General features: G+C 35.5%; 1 protein-coding gene across 3 annotated transcripts in view; it reads left to right on the forward strand.

The window, feature by feature from the left end:
- Positions 1–13,011, forward strand: part of LOC149769599 (uncharacterized) — a 37,387-nt gene extending 24,376 nt beyond the window's left edge. For all 3 annotated transcript variants that reach the window (XM_089949823.1, XM_089949824.1, XM_089949825.1), the window contains one exon: positions 3,308–13,011. In XM_089949823.1, coding sequence (XP_089805949.1) covers positions 3,308–4,421 — 1,114 coding nt within the window. In that variant the 3' untranslated portion in view covers positions 4,422–13,011. The remainder of the gene's footprint in view (positions 1–3,307) is intronic.
- The last annotated feature ends 2,516 nt before the right edge of the window (positions 13,012–15,527 follow it).

The raw sequence follows: 15,527 nt of genomic DNA on the forward strand, positions 1-15,527 counted from the left end.
GCTGATATTTATCATGCCTTTATATAGTAGCTGATACACGTCTTGCCTTTGTTTTAGTAGCTGATGCATGTCTTGCATTGTTTTCTAGATGGTCTGTGTCTTGCCTTTGTTTTATTGCTGATGGATGATTGCCTTTGCTTTATAGCTGATACATGTCTTGCCTTTGATTTGTAGCTGATACATGTCTTGCTTTTGATTTGTAGCTGATACATGTCTTGCCTTTGTTTTGTAGCTGATACATGTCTTGCCTTTGTTTTGTAGCTGTTACATTACTTGCCTGTGTTTTGTAGCTGGTACATGTCTTGCCTGTGTTTTGTAGCTGGTACATGTCTTGCCTTTGTTTTGTAGCTGGTACATGTCTTGCCTTTGTTTTGCAGCTGGTACATGTCTTACCTTTGTTTAGTAGCTGATACATGTCTTGCTAATGACTAGCTGATACATACTTTTGCCTTTGTTTTGTAGCTGATACTTGTCTTGCCTTTGTTTAGTAGAAGATACATGTCTTGCCTTTGTTTTGTAGCTGATACTTGTCTTGCTTTTGAATTGTAGCTGATACATGTTTTGCTTTTGATTTATAGCTGATACATATCTTGCTTTTGATTTATAACTGATACATGTCTTGCCTTAGTTTTGTAGTTGATATATGTCTTACCTTAGTTTTGTAGCTGATATATGTATTGCTTTTGTTTTGTAGTTGTTGCATTACTTGCCTTTATTTTGTAGCTGGTACATGTCGTGCCTTTGCTGTTTAGCTGATACTTGTCTTGCCTTTGTTTAGTAGCTGATACATCTCTTGCCTTTGTTTTTTAGCTGTTACACGCCTTGCCTTTGTTTTGTAGCTGATAGATGTCAGATCTTTGTTTTGATGATAGTAGTGTCCTTGTTGAGAATGGCTGAAGCTATTGTGGCAGTTAATACTTAGAGAACTGTTGTCATTAGATTTGGTGATGGTGCTAATTTGTATGGCATTGTTGATGCTTGGAAGTGGGTTGGTTTGGAGGGGGAGGTAGGTGGGAGGGTGTGTCCAGATGATCAGATTATAGAAAGAACAGTATTCTGTCTATGTGCCAACTTATATATCTAATTACCTACCAACCTACCCAGCAGTTATGTCATACCTTTACGTTCCTACTGAAGCTTAAAGTGTTTGTGTGTGTGATTTGGAATTGGATTTTTAACATATCTTTAGCAAATTTTCAGACATATAGCTATGATGTCTGCAGTGTGGCAGTTTATAGTGATGTCTAGCACTGAGGCATCATGGCACAGACATGTAGCATGATGTCCCACCCAGTCACAGTATCCTGACACCAGACCAACCAGTCCTGACACTAACCTCCTAATGCTGAGCACCAAGTGAGGCAGCTGTTAATACCATTTTTATAAATCTTTGGTATGACACAGCTGGGGTTCAAACCCATGACCTCTCACATCCAAGGTGAATGCTTTCGCCATTTAGGCCACCAGAGTGGTCTCAGAAGCTTAATGAATGTACATTTCCATTCAGTCCATCTGGATCCTCCTCTGCATAGTTTTCATTGTTACAGGTTTTGTCATTAGTGATATATTGCTAAGGTGTTTGAAAACCTGAAACATGAATTAGTTTTAGATAGCAGCTTTATTTGCAAAAGTGGGGTCCATTGGTGGCCAAGTGGTCAAATGCACTTTCCTTTATGTATCACTCGCCCATCTCCCCTCCGTATGTTTTGGTTTAATTATCAAGCTCAGTCAATGTTGCTGTGTGAAAAAGCATTCAGGTAGCTTCACATGGGTCAATGATTTTTTCCCAGGATTTTAATGGTTCTTCCTTACTCTACCAGATATGCTGGTCACCATGTATAGCCCATCATGTGCTGAAAAATGGTGTTAAACCCACAAAAACAAAACTGCAAGAAAACTGTTGGTACATAGATGGCTGTGTATTATGGACATATTTGGGCAATTGAAATTGTAGTCCAGACAATTGAAATTTTGAGTCTTGATAGTTTAGAGGCCTTTAATTTTATACAAATAATGCCAATTTGCCATCAAATATGCCTGTCATTACTAAAAGTAAAAACTTTTTAAACAACTTGTTTAAAAAACCTACACCATTCATCAGCTGGTCTTTATTGGATTTTACATGCTTTTGGGGTGTCCAGTTGTAGACCTTTCTGCAACAAGTTGGAGTCACAAATTGCCCACCATTGTCTCTTCAGTCACAGACCAAGACGCCTGAGCCATGGATGCACCATCAGTCAGTTGGGAGGAGTTTTGAGCCCTCTTTTACCCACCCCCTAAACTTTTCCCCAATTATTTTAGTACCCAAAAAATACAGAAATTGAGTGATTGTAAATGCCAATTGGTTCTGATAGCCCCACTTAGATTGGACATGTTGTGGGTCAGAGATCTACTTGATCTAGTTATAGCCATTCTCATGTAAATCCTGGCAAAGTTGAACCAACTCAAGCATCCCTGTTCTCAGATATTTAATTCCTGTCTAGACCCACGACTCCTTTACACCTGGCTCTTGTTGCAAGAGCTCTGCAATAAAAGTAATTTTAGCCTTTGATTGTGGAGGGAATCCTTTCTCCTAGAAAGTCCTCCACATTGAATGCTTACAAGTGGATGTAACATGTTCAGTGACTGGTGCAAAGTCAGTAACATTAGTACTTTGAGTGCCTCACTTCTGCAGCTTGCTGAGTTTATCTTTTTCTGGCTGTTCAGGAAAAAAGTTAGCCCCAGTTACCATCCATGATTTCCAACATTTTCAGGCATCATGGCAGAGTGTATATTAGTCATGACAAAGATCTGTTTCACCTTCCTGCCAATTTTTAGCTATGGGTATTTTTAGGTGGACTCTATTGTTATGAAAGTTCATGTTACACTTGGAGAGAGTATTTTTTGGTGGATACTATTGTTATATGAGAGTTAATGTTACACTAGGAGAGGGTATTTATAGGTGGATACTATTGTTATGAGAGTTATTTTTCACAAGGATAGGGTATTTTTAGGTGAATACTATTGTTATATGAGAGTTCATGTTACATAAGGAGAAGGTATTATTGGTGGATACTATTGTTATATGAGGGTTCATGATAAACTAGGGAAGAGTATATATATGTATTGTTCATTGTCCCAGACAAAAAATGCAATAAATGAAGAGAAAAAAAACACTTGAGATCACTGTATTTATTTCCTGCTATTGTACATTAACCTTGGGCATTCAAATAAGGGCCACTTCAATAATAGGACAACTTTTTGTAACCTATTCCAGTTCCTTGTTCTGATAGGATAGTTCTCATGACTTGTTTTCTCTCTCCTTCAGTCATAAGAGAGGACCTCCAGGAGGGAGCTTCCAAAGAGGAGGATGGAGACTAGAACCAGATGGGTTTAGACGAGGTGGAAGTGCTGGCTTCAACTTTGTGCACCCAGTACCATGCTTCTCATGCAAAAGTGGAGATAGCAGGAGCCCACACACCATAGTTCCTGTTGAGGAGCTCACTATCAACCCACAGAATGACTTGAAGTATGGAGCTGACCTTAACTGCCCTGAGCATGTGGCAGAGGGTAAAATTGTGAAAGTTATGACAAAGACAGAAAATCATGATTTCCCTTTGGGAAGGAAGCCCAAAAAGCACTGCCCATTGGAAGTAGCTGGAGTCATTGAGGTCATAGGTCCAGATGATAAGAATCCACAATATACTGACTTAGTGTGCCTAGCAGAAGATCAGATTATTCTTGTAGATAGTAATAATAATAGATGCTTTTTGCTGGATTCATTATTTAACAACATATCCAGCTACCAACTGTCAAACAAACCAAGGAGAGTCAACATGTTTGATGGCAACAAAGTGGCAATAACCCTAAATAATAAGAATCAAATTCAGTTTTTAGTAGTCAAAGACAACACAATCAGACCTACCCAGATCATTAAGACCAGACTACCATGCTTTGGTATCACTTTTGCTGGGGAGGAAAGTATTGTTGTGACAGGACCTAACTTGGCCAGAAGTAAATGTTATTGGAGTGTCATCAGTGACAGAGGAGAGGAGATGTCTTACCATGAATATTGGGACAGTGCCTTGAATGACAGCTACCTTGCTCTAAATACATTAAAAACACGGGTCTACATCTCAACATGGGAAACCAATTCACTATTCTGTTTTGATATTGCTGGAAGAAGTCTCTTTGTCTACAGCCCTGATAATCTGAAGGGTTCTTATGGTATCACCCTAGACATGGATGATAATGTATATGTTGTGGGAAAACAATCTAAGAATGTTCATCAGTTATCACCAGATGGCACTGTTCTTCAAATCCTTACTGCTGAACTTCCAGAATACCCAGCTGCAGTCACATACAACAGGACCAAAAACCAATTACTCTTAACAAATCGCTCGAGTGACAATAAGAAAATTCATGTAATTAAACTCGGCTAATTTGACACATTGTTATTCCATTGAATGGCATAATGTTTTGTCCATCTGCATGAATTTGTTTTGTTTTGTAACATTATTGTGTAAGTCAGTGTATACTTGACAGAACTGGAAAATACCAGTGTGATATTCAATACCTTGTTCATCTTGAACAGGTCCAAAGAGGAAAGAATGAATTTAGGTTGTTGTTACAGTTTCATTATCAATTGAGAAGCTTTTGAAAATGTTTTATCAACCTATGTGGTTTCCGATTCTGATCGATTTGTAATACTCATTAATTAATACTCGTGTTTTCAGAGACCTGTTAGTGAAGAGTTAAAATTTGTTTTAATTATCTATTATGCATATTTAGTACACTAGAACCTGTCTTGAAAGACCACCCCTTCTACCCCAAAAATATGATCTCTCAAGACAGGTGGTCACTTATTACAGGTGATAATACTATATAATCAATCTGTGCTCTGAGGACATGGTCTTTCAAGAAAGGTGTTCTTTCAAAGCAGTGGTCTTTCAAGACAGGTTTGACTGTACACTGTTTTAAAATTCATACTTTTTACAATGTTTCTTATTAATTTTACATGCAGATAAGTAGAGAATACTTTTTTAAACATTATTATTGGAGCTGTGATTGTTAGTAGAGGAATATTTTAATTCATGATGTAACATTGTATAATGCTGTAATTATATCAGCAGATTATTGATAATCTCTGTGTCAGATATTTGCTTGTAATTTTAATTCATAGTTTGTGAATGGTTAAATATAGAAATACTTTTTTCTGACTGTGTCAGCATCATCTACATCAGTTTCTGTATTTGACTAATACTTTTAATGCAGTATTTTTGTATGACTGAGGCTTGTACCCTGATATATCTGTATCGTGTGCCAAAGTAAGCATAACAATTCATTTTCATTAAGCCATTTAGATATGAAACACAACATTTTGAGAAATCCTTGTTTATAATGTACCTTCATTTTATTCGTATTGCATATATCTGTGCCACTTTAGCTGTTTTAGTCCTACTGGTCTTAGACCAGAAGAACTTATGGGATGGTCTGTTTTCTGCTAGTCCATTATCACAAGTTTGTTTTTGTTACTTCTTCTAAACTACTTGGATAAAACTTGACATACACATTCATCCCATGGACTTGTTCATCCTAAATGAAAATGGTGCTGCTATGTTGTTCAATATGGCCACCATCTTGAAAATCATGTCATTGCTATGTCTTCTAATTGGATATTTATATGAACCACAGGATTTTATTAAAAGACTTCTTAAAATTTCAAGTTGGTCCTAAATAAACATGGTACCAATCTGAGGTCCAAAATGGCTGCAATGGTGGCCATCTTGAAAATCTTATCACAACTCCTACATGAGATTTTACTAAAAGACTTCTTATGAATTGTAGATGCTTCTAAGTAAAAATCATGCAGAACTGACATCCAGTATGGCCACCACTGCATTGATGTTGAAAATCTACTTATCACAAGTCCACCTGAACAGAAAGTCATATTGATATGGGGTTTTCACCTAAAGATTTCTTATGATGCCCTTTACGGGTGTCCTGAGTGGAGGAGTAGCCTAAGGCACTCATCTATATAGATCACAAACATTTTGCCACTGTCTGTGTGGTTTCAAGTCGCTGGCTTAGCCAATATTAGTATGTGAGAAAGCTTGCCAATAGATTTGTGTGGGTCATTGGTTCTTTCTGAGGGTATTCCCAGGTTATTCCTCTACCAAATATACAGGCTGCCATGCATTGTTTATCATGTGCTGAAAATTAGCATTAAAACCACAAAACCTTAAACGAAGATGGTGCCAATGTGACATCAGATATGGCTGTCACAGTAGCCATCTTGAAAATATTGTTATCACTGCTCCTTCAGAATGGAAAGTCATACTGACTTGGTATTTCCACCAGATGACTTCTTACGATGTCTAGTTAGTCCTAAATGGAAATGGTGCGAATCTGATGTCTGCCTCAATGGCCAGCATGAACATTTTGTCATTACTACTTCCTGAATGAATGCTTTCATGGTTATTGATGCCCAGAAGTCGATCAACCATTTTGTAATAAGCCAGATCAAGCAAATATTAAAATGAAAATAATGGATGGAATAAATGAAAATTTGAGCAGAGATATTAAATAGAACAACACAAGCTCTGTATACAAAATATAACAATTTAATTGCTTAGATACATAAAAATAAAATTGTACAGGACCAGTTGCAGGATGCACCTCTACTAGAAAAGGAAAAATAAATAACTCATTGTTCTAACATGCAATTAGCAGCTCCATTTTATAAAAACTTTACACTCCACAACTACTGCTCAAATGTTAATAAAACAAATTCATAAATTCATTGGTTAAAAGAATTTACATCTTAATTAAATAGATTAAACAAAATTCACTTCTTAGTTTATACTATATTGCTTACTAACAATTCTTAAGTATAAAGCTTTACACAAACCTAATAATAATCAATTCTTAGAATACATGATTCCTATATTATTTAAGACAAATTAGTTTAAACACTTAACTCAGACTCTTATCAAGAAAAATTATGTATGAAAGTAAGATGCAGTACCTTTTAGCGTTGAGGTTCACTCGAATTTCCCTTTAGAGAACCATCTCCTTACACCCAGGTTACGTGTATCAAATCTTAACTACACATCCCTGGAACAGCCTTTACAAGAGTCTCACCCACCCCTGGAGTCAAGACCTTTTTGCCTCTTGCAAAAACCTGGACTGCCTGATTTTTCTTTGCAAAGCAAGAGACTTCACATAGGAAACACTCTCAAAACCATTAACTACCCAATCAGATCTCAGATTATCTAACCACCATTATCAACACATATCCCTCCAGGGTTTGTAAAATTCTGCTCCCATTAATCTACTAATCTTGGCAAAGTTTCAACTTACGACAAATATTTCAGCAAGTACAAACACTATTTCTGCAACATTTTAACCCTTGGCCATTTTCATAAACAAAACCCACTCATCACCCCTGTCAAGATTCACCTGACATAGTTAGAAAATGGAACCCCATTAATAATTGATCAAGTTCCAACCAGATGCACTCAAGTACTAGCAGCTTTAAACATGCCACTGATTTAACCTGGTACAAAATCATATACATCAACTTAAAGTTGCTTTATGTTACAAAGACATCTGCAAAATTCCCTGTTACAAATTCTCATGTTAGCATGGGGTTTTAACCAAAAGACTTCTAATGATGTTTTGTTTATTCTGAATTAAAATGATGATGATCTGCTGCTCTTAAATGGAAAGTAATTTGACATGAGGTTTTCCTCTGTCTCAGATTTTATATGGTTTCTAATTGGTTCATAATGGAAATGAAGTTTCTTGTTATTCATCAGAATGAACAAGTTTAAAACTAATCAAAATATATAAGGATAATGCAATGAAACAGTAGATGAAATAACACCATCTCTGAAGCAGTCACTCTCATGCATAGTGCAGCTGTAACATGCATACTGCAGTGGTTACATTCATGCATAGTGCAGTGGTGCAGCAATACGACCTTTAGAGGGTCCTCTTTTGAGCTGTAGAGTTTTAAAAAATGCAGATGAAGCATTGAATTTTCCAATGAAATCGATTCTATCTTTATAAATTCTATCTTTATGTTGTAGAGAAAAAAATTAAAAAAATAATAAATGAAAGTTGTATACTGTTTGTAATAAAAATACAAAAACGAAAGAACACAAAATTTTCCATATTTATATATTCCCGAGAACAATTTCTGGAGTTTTGTTGTATCACGTGACTACCACATTGACATATGTTCTCTGTTTGATAAATCAGCCTGTCCAGTTTGCTGGTTTTTACAAAAAGTATCTGACTTTCATTTAATATAATTGAATTTTTCTACAACAACATTAAAATGGAGGTAGTTGTTGATATTAAATGACTAATGGACTTCCGTTGTCATTTGACATTTGTGAAGTGACTAGTAATGCAAATGGCAAGTACCGGATGAGGTTTCATCAATGCCTTAGTTTCATCTAGTCTGTCAGTGGATTAAAGACATAAAGTTTATAATACTTTCCATTTCTGAGGAAAAAAATCATTTTCCTATCAATTTCATGCAGGTATAAGTCAGTGTAACATAATTTTAAATTTTCTTGGCCCGCATGTATCACTACTTTACAGTGGCAGCAAATTCCAAATTTTCTATATGCAGTTGCAACTACCCCACACCCCAACCTGAATGTCCAAATATGAAAAATGGGGTGGAAATATTCAGAGGAAACCCACATTAGAAAACGGACTGCTATTCATTTTAAACCAAATTTCTAGTCCAAATTGTTGAATCTCAGAGCTGAAATGAGAAATTATCATCCCTTGTGTTATATATATATAAAAAAATGATTTGAGCCCCTGCATCAGTACAGGTTTGGGACTGGTTTAACAAATTACAAGAAGACAAGTTGATTTTACAGAAAATTCAGTCCTTGTTTATACAACAGTATATAATTTTGAAGGTATTTTGTCAAAATTTAAATCAACCCTTTTGAAAATGTTTTCTAATTGATGGATTTTTAACCAGATTGTCTTAAGGAGATTAGGTTGTTTGAAAAAACTTGTTTGGGATTTTATTGGCACAGATATATTCAGGGTTAAACTCTCATTGTTACAAGACGAGATTCTAATTATTTACATTTATTGTTTTTTTATACTGTAATAGGAAATGTTTACTTGCTATAAGATGCATATATATGTATATATATATTGCTATACAATTCTTTAGAATTAAAGGTTTGAAAGGAAACAAAACTAATTTATGTTCTGACATTATGTTTTTCCCACTTAGCAACATAATGCAGGTCAGCAAAATAAAGTTAGAATTGTTATTTTGTACATTGAAATGACTTTACATGCCAATTTATAGGAATATAATCAAACTTTTTTCATGTGATACATTTTGTGATTTTACACATGATCATCTTTTCTGGCTTAGATGTTTTGGAGAGTCTTGAAAGAGAACCACCTTTAGATTTAGAAAATGCATGTTTTATACTCTAAAACGTTCTTTGATTCCATTCACTAATGGTCATATGTGAACCTTGAAAAAATTAATTTCATCCTGGAAATTTATCTTTAGAAAAGTATGGGAACCAGCCTCTATATTTTTTCAATTGTAAATTAAGTTCTTTAATCATGAAGCTCTCAATGGTAATACAGATTGGGTGGTAGTACTGATACTAGTATCTATACATTGTGGACAGGGCTACAACGTCATAGCTAAGTGGGTGGGTGTTAGCATTTATGGTCACTTTTAATTTATTCATTAATACCTACATTTATCCATTACCAAATGACGGTATGTTTCATATTCACATGTAAACTGGTCATAAATCATCCTTTGAAATCCTTAAATTCATTGTATTATGCCATGAATCAAAATATGACTCTCCTTTAGTATGTACACCACATGGAGGGGGTAACCCAAATGCATACGCTTACATAAGGGGGGGGGGGGTCTACTGATAATTTATGTATGCATAGGAAACTGGGGGAGGTTGAACCCTCTAAAATAATTAGTTCCACAGCTTATTTCTTTGATGCAGCCAGTCATTCAACGCCGGTGGATTATCTTTTTTATTAAAGACATTAATATTATTAGTCCTTGATCGTTTCTGCATGGATTAAATATAGACTGTTCTCTTGATTTGGGGGGGGGGGCATCAAGTGTATGTACACAGGTGAGGGGGTGTAAAAAAAGTATGTATGTGTACAAGGGGAGGGGTCACGCTTTGCCAGATTTTTTGTGTATGTACTAAATGGATGGCCCCGTATCAGCTTCATTAATGCTCACTTTTAAACTTAACATTTTTCTTCAGATTTTGACCATTTATACATATATTCATTGTATGCACACTCTAGCTTTTAATCACAATTATTAAGGGTTTTATGTTATCAGTTGCAAAGTAAGGTTGCCCCAGCAAGGGCTTGCAGAATTTTCCTTGTGGTTACTTCCCCATGAATGGCAAAATTTTCTCTGCAAAGTGCAGAATTCCGTGGGAAGTATATAAGGACTTGTCAGTGACTATGCTAGGACCTGTTTGGGTTTTGACTATTCTAGGACCTGTTTGGGTTTTGACTATGCTAGGACCTGTTTGGGTTTTGACTATGCTAGGACCTGTTTGGGTTTTGACTATGCTAGGACCTGTTTGGGTTTCCGAGGGTAATGTTTGGAGTTTTGTACGTTCAGACAGTGCATGAGAAAGTCATTTACTAATTTACTGTGAAGTCCTTGTAAGGCATTGTGCAAAGAAAACTTAACTCTTTTGTTTATTTTTTGTCATTGAATCGTCAATTTACGGTTATTTCACAATGTCTTTATCAATGATTGCCAGGAAAAATAATGTTTTTTCTTGGTAAATTTTAGACAGGTCTAAAAGTAAGTTTTGAAATCAACATCTGTATACTCAAAACCTTGCAGGATATTTATTCATTCATTGTTGGGGCCCCAAGTGGCCGAGTGGTCTAAAGCACTCTCCATTACGGATCACTGCCATCTCACCTCTGCATGGGTTCGAGTCTAGGATTCGGCCAATGTGGGTATGTGAGAAAGCTTGCCAGTAGCTTGTCGTGGGTTGGTGGTTCTTTCTGGGGTTTTCCCCGGGTTCTTCCTCCACCATTAATACTGGCTGCCATGCATAGCTTATTGTGTGCTGAAAAATGGCGTTAAACCCCATAACAACAACAACTAATCATTCATTGTTATGGTATTAAATCAGCAACTTTAGTTTAAACATTTGCTTAAACAAATAAATTTTAACCAGACAGTATCTTTTATGATTTGGTAAGGTCATGTATTTTTTGCAGACCTTATTAAAATAATAATACTTATTGTAGTTCAATAGAAATAGGAAATCAAATAATAATAATAATAATAATAAGATAGAGTAGGAAGCCACACTTTCTCATGGCTTTGTGCATAAGTTTGTCAGTTATTATTGTTATAGCCATTGAGCATTTTTCAAGGCTCTGTTTGAAGTTTTTCCATATGAATTTAATTAAATGTTAGCCATTGTTTCTAAATCTGTCACTAAGCAACAGTTTTAATATAAAACGAGAACATGAAAACTTTGATGTTTGTAACTGTTTATGTCAAAATGCACACTACCACTGGGATATTAAATCAATGTGTTATTATTTTTAGAAGTGATGCACCTGATATTTAAGTCCTACATTTTTACTGGGATATGATTTTGTCACTGCTAATAAATCAGATGAAGCTTAAATCTGAATCTGTGTTTCATCCTTTGTCCCAGTCTTATAGTCAGGATTGACTACTTCATCTGAGTATCAAAGAGACCTCTTGAAGTTAAGGTCTAGTTTAACTGGGACTTTATTCTAAGGAAAGTTATGGGCCACAGAGAGCATAGTGAGACATGGAATGGACACCAAGTTAACAGCCAACAATATCAAGTAACATATCAAATCACATTAAATCCATTTTCATAAGATAATGTAGCCAAATTGGATCAAGCAGAATTCTCTCTTACAGTATTTTTTTAGGAGTTTTCATGAAATGTGTCATGTCAACTTATTACTTTGCTACTTAGAGTATTGGAAAAGATAAGTTTCATGCAATATTTCTTCTACATGTTCTCATGTGGAACTGATTTGTAATTTCTGTATATGAAATAACTACTGGTAAAATAAGAATAATCATGACAACATAAAGACAAAGGGAATCTAAGTCGTTTTCAAATTTATAGAACCTATTCAGTGAGCAAAGTGATGACAAATGAAGTATCAATACTTGTATGAAAATAATTCAAAATTTTCATGCACAAAATCTGGTTTCCTTCTTTATGCATAATGTTAAATTTCACCTTAACATTCCACAGTAACAGAGGTTACATGACTTCAAAAGATGTTGTTGTTGTTGTCGGGTTTAACGCCATTTTTTCAGCACACGATAGGCTATATATGGCGGCCAGTATTAATGGTGGAGGAAGAACCCGGGAAAACCCCAGAAAGAACCACCGACCCACGAGAAGCTACTGGCAAGCTTTCTCACATATCCACATTGGCTGAATCTTAGACTCGAACCTTCAAAGATGTAACATAGCTGACCTCGTAAGATTTAAGTATACCGATTCTAACTATATTAAAACAGAATATAAAGCACTGGCATTTTTTTAAAACGCCAACTCAAGATTGCTTTTTAATTAACTTTATAATTATTCAACAGGTCATCAAAACTATTTTTCATTCAGCACACATTTATACTTTTAGGCGATTTTGTAGATAAAGCCCTTGATTAAATTTGTAAATCAGATTGGTGGGGGGGGGGATTGTGCCATTTTTTGATGCACTATTTCTTCCCTAGAGCTGACAGATTAATTAATAATTATCCAATGGATGTTAGCAATATCCAAATCCAATTATCTGAGATTTTAGATGCTTCATACACTTTTTTCATCTTCCTTTTATGTAATAAAAATGCAATTTTCATCAGCTTGTGTTATGAACAGGATCAATTTAAATACATTCATTTACTATTTCACCTACAACATTGTTACCATGGCTTAAATAATAAATTACCAAATTACCTCTTTTGACCTTTGATCTTTGCCCACCGAATGATAGGAATATTTTTCTTGCCTTTAAAACTTGCCTAAAACAAAACATTCATGGAGACCGGGATGTAAACTACTTCAGGCACTTTATGTAATCATTCATAATTTTTATTGAAACTTGCAAGTGATTCACACGGATTACAACATTTTAAAAAAATACAAACGTGCATCTAAAAACAGATAAGGTGATTTTAAATCTATTTTAAACATGTTGTGAGGAAACTGAAAAGTATGACTACACTGATGACCTGTCTCTTGTGATTCAACATTCTGCCATCATTAAAATCAGACTTTTTTTAACAGGAAGTTGCAATCATAAAGATGTCATTGAACATCTGTTACCATGCAATGGGAACAAATGTTTGCCTGTATCAATGTGGTCATCTTAGAGATTTTTCAGAAAGAAAAAAGAATAAAAGTTTTTAGACACCATATCTTTGATGACTTTGTATGTCCGTTTTAACTCAGATTAAGTTTTTATTAAGTGTCTGCTTTGAATTTTAATTCTGACTCATTATATAACAATTATGTTACTGTTGCAGCATCACTTTGGCAGCATTTAATATTGGCATGGCTGGTTTAGGTTGTACAAATCTCGATCATTTCGCTGACATACTATTTTTGTTTTGCACATAATTTGTTGTTGTAACACTTTAATCACAACGAGTATTAGTAAGTCTTATTTTCTCAAGTTGAAAACACCCTGCATGGACATGCTAACATCAAAATGTTAGTGTAAACAGATCAATGCAAAAATTCCTGGAAATAGGCCTTTGCAACAAATATTGGTAATGTCTGTGAAGAGAATAATTTTGTGGTTAATGGTATTCTCAAGAAGTTTTATCTCAAGCAAACTAAATAATAAAGAACCATCTGACATGGAAAATTAAGTGGTTAAAAAATGAATGGATTACAATTCATGTCAAAAACCTTAGAAAAATTTGCTCTATCCCAACTTGTATCTGATCTGGATTTTAATATTATGTGTAGAAATCTAGTCTTCATACCGTCCTCACCACAGCACCGAAACAGCTCACTGAAAATAGTTAACAACCTTATCCCTGCTTTAAATAGTGGATAGATTACAGTCCTCACCTACTTGATTTGTCTGCCGCATTTTAAACAATTGACTATGATATATTACTTCACTGTCTCCAGCATGTATTTGACATTCACAATGCAGCCTTGATATAGTTCAAGTAATACTTAGTGGACAGAACACAAACTGGGACCGTAAATGGAAATTGTTCCAGTCCGGTTGGTCTGTGGTTTGGTGTTCCACATGGTTCTGTTCTTATACCTAATCTCTTCATTATATACACCCAACCTCACTCATGTCCCAGATCTTCATTCAGTACTTCACTAATAGTATGTTAATGACACCCAAATATACATATTTGCCCACCATCTGAAGTGGATTCTAACATCCAAGGCAAAGAGAGGTGCATTTCTGACATGAAGTCACGAATGACATGTAACAACTTGCAGATGAATAATGACAGAACTTTCTCATTCCCATTACTTGAAGCATTAAAGTGTCTTCAACACCAAGATTAAATTCTCAGAATCAGTACAAAACCTATGTGTCACTAGACAATACTCTTTCATTACACCAATATTTCATGAATGTATACAAGGCTGCATATCTGATGTGTCAGCTCCATTCACAATTTTCTTTCATCTAAAGCTCTTGTGTATTCCTTAGCACATTCTAGACTGGATTATTATAATTCTCTTCTGTCTGGTTCATCTCGGTATTTACTAGATACATTATTTTTTAAAGTTACAAACTCAATGCTCAGATCACCCATACATACACACACACACACACACACACACACACACATACATACATGCATAAATACATATTACACATTGGACTGATTCAGCCGGGCCCTGCGCTTACTGGGGCCCCATGCCTTACTAACTTTTTAAAATATGTCTATAGAGAGAAATTAATTTTAAAACAATGTAAGAAAATTTTAAGTTCAATATCATATAAAACTTGTTTAAAAGTTTATTTCCAAATACCATGATCACAGGAGGCCCAGCACGTAAATCCAGGGGGCCCTGTCAAAATGATCTAAATCGGGCCCTGCGTTTGCTAATGCTGGTGCTGTTTGTGACTAGAGTGACACGTACTTTGCAAGAGTTCATCATCATCATCATCATCAGTCCCTTAGTCTGGTAGACCGTTGGGGCACCGTACAAGACGAAACAACCAGCTTCCTCCATTCCTCTCAATTTTCCATCTTTCTCAGTTAGTCGCTCAATGTCAAGCCTGTCCACTCTCGAATGTTTTCTTCCCACCTCTTTCTTTGCCTGCCTCTCTTTTTTCTTCCTTCTACAGTGACTTACAGGATTGTCTTGGCAAGTCCTGATGATCATGTGACATGCCCATACCACTGCAGTTTACGTTTTGTCACTGTGATCAGGAGGTCACCGTGAGGCCCAATGGCTTGTCTTATCATATGCCGCACTTCTTCCAAT

Source organism: Sinohyriopsis cumingii, unplaced genomic scaffold (assembly GCF_028554795.1).
Source record: "Sinohyriopsis cumingii isolate HCF-2022 unplaced genomic scaffold, ASM2855479v2 utg003566l, whole genome shotgun sequence".
NCBI lineage: Eukaryota > Metazoa > Mollusca > Bivalvia > Unionida > Unionidae > Sinohyriopsis > Sinohyriopsis cumingii.